The sequence below is a fragment of the Dysidea avara genome, chromosome 3 (assembly GCF_963678975.1).
Source record: "Dysidea avara chromosome 3, odDysAvar1.4, whole genome shotgun sequence".
NCBI classification, from domain to species: domain Eukaryota; kingdom Metazoa; phylum Porifera; class Demospongiae; order Dictyoceratida; family Dysideidae; genus Dysidea; species Dysidea avara.
Window position 1 is genome coordinate 11427279 of NC_089274.1, and position 20262 is coordinate 11447540.

A 20262-nucleotide genomic window follows, 5' to 3' on the forward strand; every position below is an offset into this window, starting at 1 on the left:
GTGTGCGACTTAACCATGCAGTGTTTCTTACAGGCATTCCGCAGATTTGTTAGCCGGAGATCACTACCTAGATTGATGTTGTCAGACAATGCGTCCACCTACCAAGCTGCGGCGGAGGAGCTGCAGAAGTTATTCACATCTGCAGAATTAGCTGAGGACTTAGCCAGAAGAGGGGTCAAGTGGCACTTTATTCCTAAGAGAGCTTCCTGGTTTGGAGGTTTCTGGGAACGGTTGATAGGCCTCACCAAATCATCACTGAAGAAGGTATTGGGCAGAACACATGCTACCCTGGAAAGCCTCCAAACCATAATAGTTGAGGTGGAAGCCGTACTTAACAACAGACCCCTCACCTATGTGTCACCTGATGTTGAGGATATGGAACCGATTACACCATCCCATTTGCTACATGGTAGACCAATTGTTTCTCTACCCCACTATGATGTCCAGGACGATGAGCTGACTGATCCAACATATGGAGAGACTGTGGATATCAACAGAAGTGCTAAGGTTCATGCACAGTTACTTGCACACTTCTGGAACAGATGGAATTGGAATACTTAACTGCCTTACAGGAATTCCATAAGGCAACTGGTTGTAATACACAGGCAGTAAAGGTGGGTGACATTGTTCTCATTCATGACAATACCCCCAGAGTGCAATGGAAGTTAGCTGTGATTGAACAAGTCAACAAGGGAGCTGACGGACTCATTCGCTCAGCAAATGTTAGAACCTCCACAGGGAGAACTAATCGGCCGATAGCAAGATTGTATCCATTGGAAGTCATAGCCACAGAAACATCCACAACAACGAAGATATCTGGATTATGTGATAACCTGAGAGAGCAGTCAGCAATGCCAGCCCCACAACCTCAAGGGAGACCAGTTCGGCAAGCTGCCCTGCAGGGACGTCAGAAGGTACAGCAGTGGACTCACTCCTTGCTCAGCCCCCCGGAGGATGTCAAGTATTGATTGACAGACATTTATATAGTATATAGTATTGTAATTTAGTCTTTCATCACTTATTGTTGTAGATCATATGCGCATGCGTGTTTCTAATACTTTAAGACAGACTATAATGAGAACACGTGTTGTAACTTTCTTCAGCGCTCCTGTGTTCTACGAGCAATCTACCGCTATACTTCACAGGCTGCCAGAAAAATAGCAACTTCGTTTAGCGTTTCTCCTTAAGTTAATACCCAATGACAAAGCAAGTGACAAAGGGAAAAAAGGGTGCCGTCTGGCCACGCGAAACTACCCCCATCAGTGACGGTTATGATCACCAACTGTCACCGTAGCTACCACACAAAATTAAACTTGAAAACCCAGATCAGACACCAGGGTACAAGTCAGTGTCCATTCAGTAATATCGTGAAATAAATCTCAATCTCTATTACAGCCTATAGATACTCACGCCTTTCTTGTCGAGTTTCTTGTTTATTCCACTTTCAGCTCGACTTCGTAGGTTCGAGATGAGGCTGCATTCTAAGTCAGTGGGTGGGGTGTAGCGGTTAGACGCGGGCGCCTATTAAACAATTACGCGCGGGTGGGGTGAATGCATGAATGTAATGGTGTAAACATGGAGCTCGAGCTTACTTAGAAAGTTCTCATGCAGAGGAGGAGAAATGGGGTTATTCCCCCCCCCCCCCCCCCCCCCACTTTTCAAGTGGAGGGGCAGCCAGTGTCTCGCGTGGCTGTAGCGCGGCGCTTATAATTTCCAATCGATAAGCGGCTGCGCGAAAGGGTCTGGCCACGCGAGACTAGTGTCCCCTCACTTTTTCGCAATGCCCAGTTGCCAAAGTAAAGAAACTATTGTAGTCATTAGCCAACTTACTTTGTCTTGATTTACTAGGATTTGTGCTAAAGGTTATGCAAGCATGGATTAGCTACTGCATGATTCAGTGCTGGGAGTGCACGAGATCAATATACTCTAATAGAGCAGTCACCTAATTACTCTAATAGAACATTCATCGGAATCATATAAGTTGGTCCTGCAGCTGCTATATGCAATTAATTCAATATTTCGTCATTAACACATATATTTATATGTAATCAATAGCATGAGTTTATCTGAAATGTCTTCACCATTATTGTTTACTGATGTATCTAATTGTAGTCATTGCAGGGGCGGATCCAGAGTCTGGAAAGAGGGGGGGCACCTTGCTGAAAAAAAGTTGAAGAGCAAAAAGAAAAAAAAAAAAAAAAAGGTCACAACAATAATAGCTAGTTATCCTTTACCAAATATATTATATCACATATGTTATGTAAAATAAAATCCTATTTATAGCTTCCTAAGTAAGCTACACTTCCCCATGAACACTGTGACTGCTTTATTAGAGTGATCCACAGATCTAAATTATGAACAATTTACTTCTTACTTTGGTGGTAGTGTGGGGCTTCAATAATTTATGCACACATGACCTCTACATAGTAGAAGTGACTATATATGGGCAATGTAAAAAGTCAGCAAAATTAATGCCAATATCAACATTAAGACAGTGTAATATGCTAATATCATATCACCTCTTATATAGCCAGACCATTCAGTATCAGAGCTTTGTCGCTTCCTATTCTCATTATGAAGGACTTTACATTGAGTACTTATTTTCTAGTGTTTGTATCAAAAATAAAATGTACATACATACAATTAGTAACATGATTATTCTCCGCCTTCTATCTTTGACAGAATTTCTTCTGTGAGCTCCATTATCATCTACATTGTGAGACAACAGCATACTTACTGTAATAAGTCAACTATTACACACATGTAGCAACTCTATAGTAATAAATGCATAAAGGGAGCCTACATAAATTATCATACAGTACAGTAGTACTGTACAATAGGGATCATGCAGTTTTGGGCTTTCTTGCCCAAAAATGTCATCCTAAAACCAGCCTCAAATTTCCTTTATAACAGCTTGGCAGTATTGGTTAGGCATAGCCGAGCCCAAAAATGCTTCAGAATGACCCCAAACCCTTCCAACAAGTTTCTACGGAATTTAAAAAAAAATTCTATTTACCAGAATTTTATCTAACTAACTGATGCCTTCAGCCAAGCATAACTCAACAATGAATAAGGCTACGGGCTTGATTTTTTCTCTGTTCAACGTTGCTTCATCCCGAGACATGCCTTTTTGCCAACTGCAATATGTACAATGCACGCATCATGGACTTACCTTTGTCCTCCTTTGTGTTCCAGATCTTTTTGCTGACAATGCAAGGTATCGATTTGCGATAGCATGATACGGTTTCTGTCATGATTTTAGCCTGAATTTTCTGTAGCAACTGGTTTCATTGCAGAGAAGTGTCTTGTACTGTTCTTCATTTGTAATGCTGTGTAGCGAGCGGAACATAGCTACAAACGAAGCGTAATGGCCACCTCACTTTTCAGTGTGTAATTGATTATTGCGGTGCGTGTTTAGATGCAAAATTATTTTATGGAATGCCTGGCCGGCGCCATTCTTTCTTTTAATGTGGTACACATGGATTCAGTAGTCATAATTGTGTTATTTAAAACGTAAACAAACAAGTAGAAGGAAAAATTAGGAATCTTAAGCTGGATTAGGGATCAAAAAACAAAAAAGCAGGGAAACAAGGGAACAGCTGAAAGTTGTGAAACAAGGGAGGTTGCCTATACCTGCAGATATACTAGTGGACATGTAATCCCTAATTCAGAGTAATCCAGCTTACAATCCTAATTTTTCCTTCTACTTGTTATTTAATACACATGAGTGTAACCAAAACCATTCTACTACACACAGTGAAACATCAGTTCCCAAATCCCTGGATACCTGCCACCTGGTGTATAACTGAAAACACCACAAATCTGAAGTTGTGTGTAAAATTGTCTTTAAAGTACTCTCATAAAAAATTAAAATGTGCTTTCACTTTCTAATAGAACACTCACTTTACTCTAATAAGGATTTGCAAAAATGCGGTTAGCTGATGTTGAAGAGTCTGAGTTTCCACTATATTTTAACAATTTAACACAATATTACTTACCTCATTCACATTCACATTATCACTGGCACTAGTTTCCATAAATTTACAACCATGTTCATCAGCAAATGATTGTCCTTGTTCTGTGCCAACAACACGAGCATTTTCAAGATCACACTTGTTACCGACAACCACCATTACTGCATCAGGAACTGACTATGAAGAGAAACAGAATTACTAATGCTTCACAAAATATGTGGGAAAGCCAGTCTTATTGCCCATGATAGTGGTTCGACTTTTTGCACCACAAACACAAAGCTACATACATGAACACACTATCAAATTTCATTCTGAAATTCAACCAGGCTTGAATGGTCTGCTTTGGCTGGCTGCATTTCTCAAGCCCACTGCAAACTTGGTCTTGGACCTTAATGTAGTTTAGGCTAACCTGGGGATGGCTGTACACCTCCATGGTGTTGAATAAAGGCCTGTAATGTAATTTTTCTCAGTGTTAACACCTGAATGGCTCAAAACTTGGCCTAATTTATCACTATGCATTCCTACTTCATTTTGTAAACAACTTCTTGCAACCACCCTTAGTGGAACTTGACTGATACAATCAACCTTGAGTTAAAATCTATCTAAAATGGAGGGAAATTAGTTGTTAGCTATTTGTACAGTGGATCCTCTGGAAGGTAAGAAATCGGTATTATAAACATGTGAAAATTGGTATACGTAGCTACAACACACTAAATACATAAACCAGATACGTTTAAACAGGTGATAAGACCAGTTTTCCAACAAACAGTCACATATTTGCAAAACTGAAGTATGCTATTTCAAGCTGAAGAAATGTATGGGTAGATAATCCTTTAAAAATTGCCATATCTAATGCATTCAAACCAATAGAAACAGCTCAATTCAAGTATACTACCATATTATTATGCAGACAGCTGGCCATGCAGATAAGAAACAGAAATTGGCTTAATGTTGTATAATTTCTGATACACACATTTGCACACATGCAAACATTAACTATGCACATAGGTTACTTGAAAAATTGATTTGTTACTTTTATTGCTGTGATCCCTACCAGCAACTAAATTTTTTTTCTTAAACTTGTTTGTTAGCCATTGTATGGCAACATAATTTATTGTCAACAAGACTTCCAGTGACACACCTTTCCATCACAAAGTAAATGCAATTGTATGGCACTAGCAACATGTTTCTGACTCCCTGCTACACAGGCCCTCAGTAGCCTGCTAATTTGCAGGTGCCTAGTGGGATAGGAACTAAATAGATAGTGACTAAATAGTAAATATTATACAACCAAGTACTAAAGATAATACGAAATGCGGTTAAAATTGCATCATAAATAAATAAATAATTAAATAATTAATGTTCTTGTTGTGACCCATATGCGTATTTGTCCTATACGTGTATGGGATATCCCATACGCGTATACCTATATGGGTTTCCTATACGCATATGGGTCACTAGCTTAAATTGATATATTAACTAAATCCTTCATCCAAGGAGATGATTTAAAACTTTCTGGTTAATCAACTAGCTAGCTAGCTGGCTCTAGTCAGCTACAGAGCTACTCACGTCCTGACAGTTTCATGCAGTGGCAAATCTAGAAGGGTTTCTTTGGTTTCGACATGATCCCTTTCAAACTTAGCTAAGTAGCTATAACAATTCTATGGAAAAACTACTGTTATACTAAACAGTATTTCAAAGCTATATGCATTCAATTACATACTAGCATCCATTATAGCTATTCAATCCCCAACAAAACTTTACTTTTGATTTTATAGAAAGTGATTGAGATACTCTAATAGAACAGTCACTCTAATAGAGCAGTCAGGAAGTACAACTCTCACCCTACAGTTAGTTTATTTCATAGTCTAAACTGTTTATTTTTATTAAAACTTCACAACATAAAAGCTGAAGGTCTACAGGACTCGATGGTCCTGTAGCCTGCATGAAAACAAATTAAACTACATGCAGCTTTGCATACAGTGTGTGCATGAGTTAATTACAAGTAAATTGTGTTGAGTCACTGATCAGAGTTAATTGATGTTAAAAAGTATGGAAATTAGAATGGCTGAGCATTGATAACAGGGTTAGACAGCATGAAAGTTGCAGGGTAAATCAAATACAGAATTCTTCCTGGAGATAGTTTATAAAATAATGTTGATAGTTTATAAATGTTTCCCATAAGTTGTAACACCACAAGATCTAATGGTTTGAAGTTATATAAGGAAAGGGCCAACACAAACACTAGATTAAATTTTTTACTAACAGAATAATCAACGACTGGAACACCCTTCCAACTGATATAGTAAATGCTTTGGACACAACTTCTTTTAAGACATTACTAGACATTTATTGGAGCAATGGAGGATCCAGAATGGGCCCCCCCTGTGGAGGAGCCAGCCATGTTTCTGATTAAAATAGCTACTAAACTTTGTCAGGCCTAGATCAGTTTATCAACTCATGAAAATATGCACATTTTACTAACATTTATTACAAATTCGCCTGAAACCAAAGCGAACCAAAGTCAAACTAGCTGTAAAACAACCACCCAGCACCTTCGTGTGTACTAAGCGCCTCTAAAAATAATTATCATGTTGCTAACATTTAAAGCCTTTTACACAGCTTTTAAGACTTCACAACCATCTGAAAAGGCCAAAATGGCAAAAATCAATAGTGAGACACTACTAAAGAGGTGATCATTTGCTGCTTAAAAAACGCAGCACTGAAGTAGAGAATCTGGCTCTCCCCAACCACCTACAACTTACCCTGTTTGTGCCCCTCCCCTTGCCAGCTCCTTGATTTTCCCCTGTGGAGAGACAGTAGATTTATAATTATGTAATTTAATTTAATTTGTATGGTTATAATTATTATAAGACTTTGGTCTTTTTCAGAACCATTAATCATAAATAAAATAATACCCGGAGAAACATACATCACTGTGACTTGTAGATCGCTAGCCATTTAGTGATATGTGTGCGGGGAAACACGGATCCCTAGTGATATGTGTGCGGGAAACACAAAACTCAGGGAAACACATATCACTGTGACATCGCGTAACTTTGAGGCGTATCGATTTTTTTGCAACAATTAATATTTCAGTTCAGTCTGGAAACCTCAGAATCGCCCCTGACTGGCCTGGGCAGGGTCAGTAGCTATATGTATACACGTGCCATCTTTAAATCATATACGCCTGGGACGAGCTGGGGATGGCAGTCCATCAAGCCCAGGTAGCTAAAATAGAGGGGAGAGCTGTCCCATACGCGTATGAGCATCCCATATGCGTATGGGACTAGTGATCTGCCCCATATGCGTATGGGATGCTCCATACGTGTACGGAGCAAAATATGCGTACGGTTCATAACATTCTCAAAAAGTACAAGGTTTAGAGACATAAACTAACCAGGGATAGATTCACCAGTGAACGAAGGCACAACCGTATAAGGCCACTCTAAATGAGACTGTAGTTTCCAATCCTGATGTTTTCATTATTCGGTGTTGGTGGGAGGATTATTATCATTATTCATTATTTAAGGTGTGACTGCTCTATTAGAGTATCTCGATCTTGAGAGGATTTCAAAGTCATGAAAATGGAAGCTAGCAACCACCAGAACCATTCATTTTTAGGTTTCATTGTGCCTTTTAGCAATGCAAAATAAAAGGCTCCATGAGAAGTATCCAGAAAGCAGTACAGGAAGTGGTTTTGGAAAAATAATGGCAATAATGACATACTAATGTGGGTGCCCAGATGTGATGCGGGTGGAGGACAGGAAACTACAGTTTCATTTGGAGTGGCCTAATCGTTGCGCCCAATTGTGCTGATGACTTGACCATACGTGTAATTCTACATAACGCCCAGTACCACACCCTTGCTTAATTACAGATTGCGTGAAGGAGAAGATTAGCGAATGTCCATGGAGTGACTGCAGGAGAGCCAGAGGCCACTTTACACGTAAACAAGAAGATTACATTCAAGTTTTTATGTTTGTAACGTCTCAAGTCTCCATGTCAGCTGCCAGTGGATTCATTCACACTAAATGATGTAATTAAACAATACAAGAAAACATTAAAACACGTGCCACGCTCTTTACAATACAGTTACATATAAAATGCAAGTAAACAATCTTGTCTTGTGCAGCTGGCATGGCGAACTTCCTTTGTGTTGGTGTCGAGCAATTCAATACGTGCTTAATCTTTTTTGCCTTCACCTGGCTTAGCTACTAGGCTCTGGCTGGCTTGGCTGTCTTCCTTTATCTGGTTCATCTGGCTTGCATACTCGCTTGCATACTCCTACAGTATTGTGTAGCTATCTTCTGCAAGTTGTGCATGCATAATTATAGTGTGTCACCCATCACTGTGCCATTGCTACACCACTGATTTAGCTCTAGTTGATGTTGATATTGTGCTGTATATTGGCTAATAATTTTTATCTGGTGATGTTGCCTATAATGTATTGCTGCATACAATACTGCAATAATGTATAGTTCACTCCTGTATGTGTTGTATACATATACTGTGTACACATCACTGTGCCATTACCACACCAATGATGTACTGGCACTTAGCTACTGGTAGCCTTTAATTATGATGCCACTATTGTGTTGTATCTGTCACTACTGTGATATATTGAGTTGATTTGGGGATTGTGCCTTCACCACCTAATAGCCTCACCAGGGGGGCTGTCACGTTGGTGTATGTACTTGGTTGTATGTGACACGGTCCTAGATAATTAGTAATAATAATCAATATACTAGTATTAATAATTAATAACAATCAATATACATTTATTTCACTTTGGACTTTTTTACAGTTGCTTATAACACTTGTTGAAGTGCCTAACTAGAAAATAAAAAACACAATCTACTGCTGTTTTCTGATAGCTAGGCACTAAACTTAATGGTATGGCACTATTAGCACCAACTAATATTTGGTGATTTGCTATAAAACTGTAGTTGACAAAATTTTAATTTGGTGAAATGCTCTCACTGAAACAATTGGCAGTGCAATGAGGTTATACATGTACGTACGTAGAGCACCATAATGACACGTTGTGATTTTGCGTGATAGTATCCTATTGATTATTGTGTTATTTAATGGGATGTTACATGGTGTCAGGAGTTTAAATGAGCAGTTATTTTCATCACGGACAGCTTGAAACCTCCAGCAGAGTTAGATTTTTCTACTAGTGGGCCTGCCACCATTGCTGAGAAGTGGCATTAATAGAAACAGATGATGCAATTGTCCATTGAACTAAGCATGACGAATCATCGGAAAAAGAATGCATTTCTATACGTGATAGGGAAAGGCAGCAGAAACATCTACAACACCATGACTCTAGCAGAAGATGCAACTGACAAGATTACTGTTCTGTTTGCCAAATTCAAAACATATTACAAGCCAAAACAAAATGTAACTATTGAAAAATATCACTTCAACACTCGAGTGCAAAGCAGAAGCGAAACCATTGATCAATACATTATTAATACAACCATTACTGTTAGGAAGCTTTTGTTGATATCTCTGTGCTTTTATATTCACGTGAGGCTATGCACAGTAATAAATGATAAAACACAAGATCCGGTTTGTTTGCATCTGGTTTGTTTGCATCCCAGAAACTTGGAATTGTCAAAATAGTTCTCAACATTGATCATGGTGTGACTCACCTCACCAATATGTACCCAAAATTGTTTAAAGTCCTTGGGTGTCTTATCACATTGAGATAGATTCATCAGTGACTTTAGTTGTGTGTCCACCACAAAACCAAGCTCAAACAAACCCTGAATGAGATGGAGAACATGGGGTTGATGGACCAACGTTGAAACCGGGTCACTACTGCTGACCTGGATGACCCACTGACCCGGATGTGACCCGGATTAATAGTCTCGGGTGAGCGAACGAGTCTACATTTTGAGCGTTCGATTCGTGTTGAGTAAATATTGCAACTTCAGCCTAGCTGTAGGTTGAAGACCAAAAAAAAAAAAAAAAAAAAAAAAAGGTCTTCACCTACTGACAATAGCTACCCCTCACCATAGATACCCTCAGTTTCGTGCTACATACTGCACTTACTAACAAATAGGCGTGGCTGAGCATATGTTGGTAATGCAATAAGTGGGCGTGGCTCACGAAAGAGCTACGCGATAGCGTTTACAAGTTCCACGTCGTCAAACGAACAATTTCGTTTCTCACGTGATCCAATCCGGGTCAGACCCAGATAAATTGTAAACCGGGTCAGACCCGGATGACCCGGAGAAAATGTGACCCGGATGACCCGGATGACCCGACCCGGTTTCAACGCTGTGATGGACCCACTGATCAGGTAAATTCATTGGTGGTATTGAGAAACTGAAGTCCAAGAAATCATGCATCTGCCTTGACCCTAGGCCACTAAATAAAGCAATCTGATGGGAGCATTTTCAAGTACAAACTCTATATGGGATATCACAATCCAGCTATCTGGAGCACGTGTATTTTCAAAATTAGACGCCAATTATGGCCACTGGCAAATTCTCCTCACTGAAGAGAGTCAGCTGCTCACCTCTTTAATAGTTCGTTTGGGTGCTATTGTTTCAAGCATATGCCATTTGGCATCAAGTCAGCTTCAAATAAGAATGTGCCAAATACTAGGTGACCTATATACCAGGTGTAGAAACTGACTCTCAACAAAGACAAGTGTCTTTTCAGTCTTCCAGAACTGTTGTACGCTGAACTCTAAAGGTGTAAACACAGATCTTGAGAAAGTCAAGGCAGTCAAGGAGATGCCACCTTCCACTGACAAGAAAGGTGTGGAAAGAGTGCTTAGCACCATCACTTATTTGGTAGATTTCATCTCAAACATGTCCACAATCACTCAATGAATCAGAGAAATACTGAAATTTGATGTCAGTTTCAATTGGGAAGAGCCCCAGTGGACTGCTTTTGATGCAATCAGGAAAATGCTTTCAGAGCAGCCAGTCTTTCAGCCAGAGCAGCTATACTTTCAGAGCAGCCAGTCTTACCTTGGTGTACTTTCAGAGCAACCATTGTGAGTCAACCTGTCACAATTTCATGTGATGCTTCTCAATCAGGTCTAGGAGCAATTCTTTTACAAAACTCTAAACCTGTTGCCGATGCCTCCAGGGCCTTGACACAGAGACTCAATATGCACAAATTGAAAAAGAATTGTTGGCTGTAACCTTCGCTTTTCACAAATTTCATCAGTATACTTATGGAAAGATGTAACTGTAGAGTCAGACCACAAGCCACTAGAGGCCATTACAAAAAACAAAAAAAAACAATTGTCAGCAAAACAATCACGCCTACAAATAATGCTCCTACAGTTGCAGCAGTACACATTCATACTGATATACAAGCCAGGCAAGGAGATGACCCTAGCTGACACCCTGTCACGTGCTTACCTTGACATTGACTCCACCTCACAGAATTTGAATGAAGACCTTGTATATGCAGTAAACTCCGTGATAAACAACTCAAATTGGAAACTATACGGCTGGCCTGTACCAGTGACACCACAATGATCAACTTACAGAGCACAATCATATCAGGATGGGATGGCCTGAAAATTGACCAAAGCTTCCTCAGGCTACTAAGGCCTACTGGAAATTCTGTGATGAACTGAGTACAGCTGAAGGAATTATTCTCAAGAATGAGAAAGTGGTATACCCCACAGTCTGTGAAAAGAAATGTTGGACAAGATCCACAAAGCACATCTAGGCATAGTAGAAATTAAGAAACGTGCACAAGTTGTTTTGTTTTATTGAGAACTTGATAGCATATTTTGAAACTTGTTTACAGTACCAAACATCAAACACCAAAGAAACCATGATGTCAGATGAGCCACATGGGAATCAGTACCTACAGACCTAAATGGTGGGGATTACTTGTTAATTGTGGACACTTACTCATGTTTTGTTGAGCTTGTAAGATTACACAGCACCTCCAGTAAACTGGTGATTGAACACACCAAATCTGTGTTTGCCCGCCATTGCATACCAAGAATTGTCAAGAGCAACAACAGGCTACAGTACACATTTGACATGTATACGTAAGAAGTTCGGGGTTTTAAACATGTAATGATAAGTCCGTATCACCCACAGGCAAACAGACTGGCTGTCAAGAGAATACTGAAGAAGGCCAAGACAGACAAATGAGATCCTTACCTGAGTCTGTAATACTATGATAAATGACATTGTATCATCTGCACAACTCTCCATGAGTCGTAGACTAAGTTCAGTATTACCTTGCACACCAGTCAACTTGCTCCTAAAGTGATCAACACTAAGAAGATTGGCAAGCACAAGAAAGGAACAAGAGGTACTATGACAGATCCATGCATATCGCGACACTGTCAGAATACAAGTAGAGGATCAGTGGGTACCAGGAATAGTGGTCAAGCACAACTACTTGAGAAAGGGGTCTCAGAGGTGGAGAAAGATGAAAAATTTGGGGTGGGGTATCAAAATTAATTGAGCTGACACTTGTGTATGGAAATTGGAAGCTTGTTCATAGTTGCAGTGATTACAACCAAGTGCAAAGCACATGTTTCCTTTTAGAGGAGTCTGGAGGCATGCCCCCCCCAAATGTAGGTACTCTGAGATTGATTCTGGTGGCACTTTTTACGAAAGTAGCAATAATCTTTCAGATACGATATATGTACAATAAATCCTTCCACTATTAGTATATTAAAAATTATGAATTTAAAAATGAAGTAGGGATTCAAGCGGTAAAAAGTAATGAAACAAGAGATGAACAATAGTAGCTATTACAGCATAGCTCGGTAGAAAATCCCTACTTTGGCATGGTAAAGCAATTATTTTGCGTCCAATGCCAAAGTAGAGATTTCCCACCAAGCTACACTGTAATAGCTACTATTGCATGTTCATCTCTTGTTTCATTACTTTTTACCGCTTAAATCCCTACTTCATTTTTAAATTCATAATTGTTAATATACTAGTTTGTTTAACTTTTGTTAAAGCATACAGCTAGCTATAAACATGTGACTGTTCTATTAGGGTGACTGCTGTATAGAGTATCTCAAGTCAGTCTGCAAAGATGTGTGCTTGCCCAAATGGGGCGTGGTCATCGTGATTTTGATCGATTATTAGAGTCGGCCTTCCAACTTGAAGGTGTGTGGTCACTGACTAGCTATTCCGTCACCTGGCATAAAAGGGGTGTGTCACTGTGATTTCAATTGATAGATTGATAATGCGTAGAATAAAGAATGGGCTTGATTATTATTGTGAAGATACAGGTAGCTATACAGTAACAGTGCCTCCGTACAGTAGCATAGTCTAAGCGCCTTAAATAATCTTGTAGCGTCTATATTACGCTGCTTAAAGAAAGTGTTGATACGGAAAATTAACGCCTTTATATGGTTTGTTGTATGAAGAAGAAGACTAGCAGCCTGATTGAAGATGAAAGAAGAGACAAGGTGCAGAGGACCTACACTCATCGTAATCCCAAAAGGCACATCTCACTGGTGAGTTTGTTATTGTGCCGTAAAATGGTGGCCATGCGCTGCTTGTTTGGCCTGTAGCCTTGCGACTGTGGTCAGTGAGTGAGGCAGTGAGGCTAAAATTCGAGTTTTGGCAATTTTTTAAAAATTTTATATCCGGCCACCTGTTGTTTTGTTGCATTTGATGCTGTTTTATGTATAATATGGACTAGTACTATTCCGTAAAGGTGATTTTGGTCGCGTAAAATGTCTCTAGGGTGACTTTTAAAGGCGGAAATTTGAGTGGCGCACGAAAGTTTCACTGCAATCCCTACTTAAACGGTACTACTGTACCATTTGATATGATATATAGCTGCCAGTTTGGAAACCACAACAATATTTAATTATGTGACACATGCAGGGCCGCCCAGAGAAATTAAGGGGCCCAGGGCAAAGAGTTAAAATGGGGCCCTTGACCCAAGTTGTTAGGTGAAGACCAAAAAAAAAAAAAAAAAAAAAAAAAAGGTCACAACCTGCTGGCAATGACAATAACTACCCATCACCAACCATATCTCCTTATCTATAAGCTTGCTACACTGCTCCTCTGAAGAATACTGTGACTGCTCTATTAGAGTATATAGATCTGACTGCTCTATTAGAGTATATCGATCTTTTAAACAGGTATTATTCAGGGGGCCTCCTGGGGGCCCTTTCAGGCTGGGACCCGGGGCAAAATGCCCCAGTTGCCCCCCCCCCTGTGGGCGGCCCTGGACACATGCACTTGTGACATCACACAAGGTACCCCTCTCATCTAAAAATTAGGGGGCTCCAGCCCCTCTATAGCCCCCTCCCCCCTTTCACCGCCACTGGTTGATAATACTGTAGTGACATCATCAGTAGATGATGAAGATGAAAGTAGACAAACAGAACAAACACAGGAGAATGTAGAACCAGCTGACGTATCTACCAGCACAGACAAAATGACTCAAGAGCCAACCAGGACCTCTCATGGTCGCATTGTCAAGAAGCCGACCAGGTACCGGGATATTATAAAACATTAATGCACACAAATGCACAACATATACACACATTGATTATATTTTATGGGGACTTAGGCATGCGCATTAGGTTTTTGTTTTGTAGAGCACCATAAGATCTTGTGTGATTGTATCCCAGTGATCATTGGGCTATTTAATGAAATTGAGATAGTACAATCTACTCATCAATCACTATAGCAGCATTTTATCACTGTTATTTGTTCCATATAGATCATCACCCCTTATTTATTTTCGGTTATCCTGGCCATCATTTCACCAAAAATAACAACCACTGCATTAGATTGTGTCTGAGTAACAAAATACATTCTTTTTTATTGCCTGACTATGGAACACATATAGCGTGCATCATTTATTTTCTGTATTCAGTATGTTGTTTGCCATGATAATTTGACTATCTGCATTTCAGTATCCTTCTGACAGGTCCCTAGTACCCTAGCATCCATTGTTTTGTTTTGGGCATTCCTAAATACTACTATTCATAATGATACTGACCTCTTTAAAGTCGTTTATCCATTGACCAATCTGTTTGAAAGAGTTTTCATTAGTGATGTCGTATACAAAAATAGCACCCTGTAGAAATAAGCACATTAATATCAATACCATTGTCTCTAATTGGTTTGTTCAAACAGTGAATCATCAATATTTAATATACATAATGAGTTAAAGTACATACGTACTAAGGCCTAACTTATTATAATCTTACTTTTGTTCCTCTAAAGTATGTCCGTGTTATTTGTCGAAATCTTTCCTGGCCTGAAGTATCCCTATATGCATGAACATATAAGGAGTATACACACATTTTGTACACACACAAAAAACACATATAAACTGCACACCCTTCTGAGTATAACGGTAGCCATGACTGAAGTAGGGATTGTCTGTCCTCTATAGCTGCAGGCCAGTCAGTTAGTTGGATAATTAGTAGAAAATTTAGTTAATGACATACTTTTTAAATTCTATAGTAGGAAGAAAAGACCTTTTAATTTGAATCGTCTGCTTGAAACGTTTAGTCATGAGGGTCACTTAAATGTAATAATTATAGCTGAACTCTCTGGAGACTTGTTACGTATATAGCTGAACTCTGTACAAGGTGACTTGATTGGAGCTAATCATGAACTTTCTCCAAGGTGGCTTGCATGTTTTACTGTGGAAACCCGGGTACCTTCCAAATTTGAGTTGGATCTGCCTTGACCCTGTAGACGCAGCAAGGTACCCTGCAGAGTTCAGCTATGTAACATCAGCTACATGACATGTCACCCTGTAAAAATTTCAGCTACAAGCATGTCACAATGTAGAGTATTCAATTACAAACAATTCACCCTGTAGAGAGTTATGTAACTTGTCACCCTGTGGCAAGTCACCTTGTAGAAAGTGCGGCTACAAAAAATTCACCCTGTTGAGAGTTCAGCTAAGTTACAAGTCACCCCCTGTAGAGTGCTCAGCTAAATTTCCAATTAGGCACTATCAAGCTACAGATGTGTAAAAATGGCATTTTTGGTTTTTGTAAAATACACACTTGTGTGTCACACGCCTGCATTGCTGTGCATGGCTGCAAGACACATTATCATGTATCTTACCGTATAGCCTAAATATTTCGAGGGGGGAAATTTTGGCTGATTTCGCGGTTTTGGGGATTATCAGCAAAAATCTTAGCCTTGAAATATTTAGACCTCCATATAGTCTAATACATTTTGGAAGTGTTAGCAAATCCTCGAAAATTTTATTTTTAGCAACATTGCTCAACCTCTAAATATTTGCTCCTCAAAATATTTACGCTATACAGTAATCTATACCAAAACAGCCAAGTTGTGGAAAAGAGTGCAGCCTGTTAAAAGGGCCAGGATGAAAAAAGCTGTGAGATCAAAGGTGGTTGCTAAGAAATGGCTACAATTTTGTACTACTGCTAATCATTTCTACCATTACAGCCATCTCTTGACTTCCACTTTTGATTTTGCACCTTTTCACCGTGGGGTCCCACCATATTTCACAGCTTGGATATTTTGATATAGATATCACTTTTCCTTTCTCTACAGAAGAAAGACAAAAAGACATTTAATGTGTATGATCTGTTTGAACTATTTAATTGTTAGAGAGTTCAAGTCACTGTGTAGTACAAAACAAAGTCACCATATTAGAACTTTTTCTACATAATAATTATAAAATTATAACTAACTACTGGGTGACATATATGACTGGATTTTGGAAAAACAATCCAAATCGCACATTGGAAGTTTCAAGATGAACAGTTTTAAAGAATTCAAGTCAGCATAACTCACCATGGATAGCAAGCACGTTTATGAAATTTACACAAAAGCTGCATTGATCTATTACCTTTCAGACCACTTCCAGTACTCGTAGCTGCTTATAGTGTTTCCTGACAAATAAGATTAAAATATCTGAGTAGTTGGAGGAGCAAAGTAGTATCACGAGTGCTCACAAAGAGGAAGAAGGTGGAGTGGCAGGGTGGGCAAGAGATAGACTTCAAAATGGAGGAAGGCCAGATTAGAGTCCAGACATGATATTACAGGGCTGTGCTGGCTCCTTAGTGGCTGATATGCAGCAAAATCAATAGAAAAAACATCTGGGCAATATTGTCAGGCCATCCACCAGTAAACCACTGACTCTTGCCAAGCCAGGCCCTTCACAAGGCTAGAAACTTCCATTTGCACCCTCCTGTCACATCACCCAGAAAAGATGTCTGTTTGAGTAGAACTGAGGGTCAAAACTAGTAGTATGATAGTGTAGCTATCCACTGGTGGTGTTAGCCTGATGTGCGATTTGGATCGGTTTTGTGAAATCTGGTCACATACAATGTCTATGAGGAGACATGTAATGTGGTTGAACACTCTACGGGATGACTTGTGATGTAGAATGAACTGCCTACAAGGTGACTTGCATGTTACGCATAGCTGAGCAATCTACAGGGAGACTTGAAACATATAACTGGGTGACTTGTAACAAAACTGAACTCTACTATGTGAGTTGATTTGCAGGTGCGGGGTGAGACACTGAACCCTATACTGGTAGATCAACTTTTTACAGTGTGAATTGGTTCTGGCTGAACTCTCTACAGGGTGACTTGTGTCTCTACAGATGGTAACTTACTTGTAGCTGAACTCTCTTCAGGGTGACTTATAGTGTAGCTGAACTCTGTAGATGGCATCTTGGTTGTATATGAATTTTCTATAGAGTGACTTGTTGAATAGCTGAACTCTTTACAGGATGACTTTAAATGTAGCTAAACACTCTAATGAGGTTACTGCTTGACTGCTGAAGTTTATTGTAGCTTCCATCTTGTACGTAGCTATTCTCGACTAATTTTGCATGCAGTTGACATTTTTACAAGGGATCACAGTTGATCACATGATACACACATACATGTAGAAATAACACTTGATAACTTCAAAGTCTGTGCCAATGTGGATATAGCTCCTGGAGAACTTTAAGACTCAGTTTGGTGTAACTTTTAATTTTAAAAAATACAATATTTAATATAGTCTTGTAGAATTTCTAATTAAATTCATTTTAAACCCAATTGGCTAGTAATTTGACCACCTTTTTAACGTGGGGTTCATCCAAACTCCCCAGGCTATGCCTTTGAGTAGCTGCAACTAATACTATTGACAGGTACTGTAAGTCAATACTGTATGTAAATTGTTGTTACAGTAGACCCTCAGTTATCCGACCTTCATTTATCCGTACCCTCATTTATCCAAAATTGGAAATGATGAGTATTTCAACAGAGCTTTGTATATAAATGTATGGGCTTCAGTTATCCAAACAATTTGCTTATCTGAACACTTTTATTATTGCCTGAGACACATTGGGGTTCGGATAACCAAGTGTCTGTATACTGTATTGTATGTATGCAGAATTGATTTAACATTTAAAGAACTTGAGTAAACTCACCACATTTGCAGCTTCACCCTTTTCTCATTAAATTCAATATTTTTCACCTTAAAATCAATACCTATAAAAATTAGCATACATAGTGACCGGATCTGGGAAACCGGTCCATGATAAGCAGATTTCATTTTTCACAAAGAACACATAAAGCTACATGAATGACTATCAAATTTCACAATCAACTAGACTTGAATGGTCAGCTGCTTTTCTCAAGCACGGTGGCAAGCCGTATGAGCAGTCTGGGGCCTTAATGGAGCCCTGGCCAACCTGGGGATGGCTGTATGTGGCTGTACAGCTCTGTGGTGTTGAATAAAGACCCGTGTTATAAATTTCTTTTCATTTTAGCCACTTTAAATCCTGAATGAACCATAAGTTTGAATTTATTCCTATGCATTCCTCTTTCAGTTTGTAAACAACTTCTTGCCCTCCCCTTCCCACCACCCCTATTGGAGTTCACCCGGTACAGTCAACATCAAGTTAAAAACTACCTAAAATAGTGGCAAACTTAGTTGTTGGCTACTCATACAGTGGATGCTTTGGAATATAAAGAAATGGTATAAAAATGTGTGAAAATTTGGTACATATATAGTTTCAACTATTGGTAAGCTACAATAATACTTATAAATGGCATTTCTCAATAGGAAATAAGACCAGTTTTTTTTCTCAGACTAGGTCAAATATGTAAGAAAACTTGTACACAGATACAAAACACTACAACACTGATAGACAAGTTCTAAACCAAACTCTGGCACTTTTGTAAGAAACTGTTACAATAGCTACTGTACACCTTAAATCTATGTAACTTCAAATTGCAAGTTTCTATGCTGAGAAGGTCATAATTTCTTACCAATAGTAGCTATATAAGATTGAGTAAAAACATCATCTGCATATCTTAATAGGAGAGATGACTTCCCAGTCATTCCATTACCAACAAACATTAGTTTTATTAAATAGTCATGAGCAGGTGCTGCAGCCATATTACAAGTGGTCAATCCTACATAATGATTAGCATACAATAAATTTCACAAGTAGTGTGGGTCAGCAATCCCATTCAATGGAAAATCTATTAAGCCAGACAAAGTCAATTACCAGTTTCCCGTTTCAAGTATATTCTAAACCAATGCGGGCGGGTGGTCATTATTCATTATGGCTAAAGCCATGACAAAAATGCCGAGAAATGCAATAATGAAAATTATTTGAATATTTGAAAATATATGCAGTGAAAATAGCCATATAATGAAAACCTTGTAGCACTTTCATTAAAGCATGCGGGAAACTAGCAATCAACTTTGCTTGGCCTTATCCAAACGAACTGAAATATCAATTATTTAAATGTCAGAATAGCTAACTATTCAATTAAACTGTTTTAAACTGTACTTTTCAGTTAGCTACATGAGAAAAGGTCACAACTAGAGACCACGCCCCGTTATGGCGTTTACATAACCATTAAACATGAAGCAGCTTAGCTACCACACTTGATCGTGTGGTTTGATCAACAGTTAGCCTCGTTACTAACTAGATAAATGCATACACAGCCACCATAGAGTAGCTATGCAGCCACGAACCGAGGCTCTGCCGATCAGACCTCACCGACCCGGACTGAAAGAAACAATCCCAGGACAATATGACGTCTATTATTACCCCAGCCACAAAATTACATGTTAATCTACTTGCTGAACACTTTACTCACACCTTCTTTTCGAAGATCTTTACTGCTTCCCCACGGCGCTTACAATTGGAAACTAATAGGCGCCGCTGCTCCTTTTTTTACGAGGAAATCTGAATCACGAGCTGAATCATGAGAAATCAGTACAGTATACCGTCACCATAGATAATAGACACCCCATACAAGGGTGTCTATTATCTATGCCGTCACTATACGCATAAAAACTTAGAA

The 20262-nt window shown here is 39.1% G+C and overlaps 1 protein-coding gene across 6 annotated transcripts; it reads right to left on the bottom strand.

The window, feature by feature from the left end:
- Window positions 1-2001: 2001 nt before the first annotated feature.
- Window positions 2002-20119, bottom strand: LOC136249355 (ras-related protein Rab-8A-like). Of its 6 annotated transcripts, none has more exons than XR_010698172.1 (8): window positions 20058-20119; window positions 19213-19359; window positions 18369-18429; window positions 15163-15223; window positions 14952-15029; window positions 3999-4151; window positions 2520-2709; window positions 2002-2155 (listed from the first exon to the last, which is right to left on the bottom strand). XR_010698172.1 is itself a non-coding variant. In XM_066041317.1 (7 exons), exons 2-7 carry the CDS (start codon window positions 19340-19342, stop codon window positions 2656-2658), a joined length of 537 nt encoding a protein of 178 aa, XP_065897389.1. In that variant the 5' UTR covers window positions 19343-19359; window positions 20058-20119; the 3' UTR covers window positions 2244-2655. The 6 variants fall into 6 exon arrangements, 3 of the variants coding, with proteins under 3 accessions (XP_065897389.1, XP_065897391.1, XP_065897390.1); XR_010698173.1 differs by having other exon boundaries at window positions 2002-2159; window positions 20056-20119; XR_010698174.1 differs by lacking the exon at window positions 19213-19359 and having other exon boundaries at window positions 2002-2159.
- Window positions 20120-20262: the final 143 nt, after the last annotated feature.

What these genes read in the sequence shown, in the direction of transcription:
- LOC136249355 (XM_066041317.1), bottom strand. Translation starts at nt 19,342, where the DNA reads ATGGCTGCAGCACCTGCTCATGACTATTTAATAAAACTAATGTTTGTT. An exon ending in AGGGTGAAGCTGCAAATGTG is followed by an intron (nt 15,224 to 18,368) that starts GTGAGTTTACTC and finishes TCATGCATATAG; the next exon opens with GGATACTTCAGGCCAGGAAA. An exon ending in ATAATGTGAATGTGAATGAG is followed by an intron (nt 2,710 to 3,998) that starts GTAAGTAATATT and finishes CTCACAATGTAG; the next exon opens with ATGATAATGGAGCTCACAGA.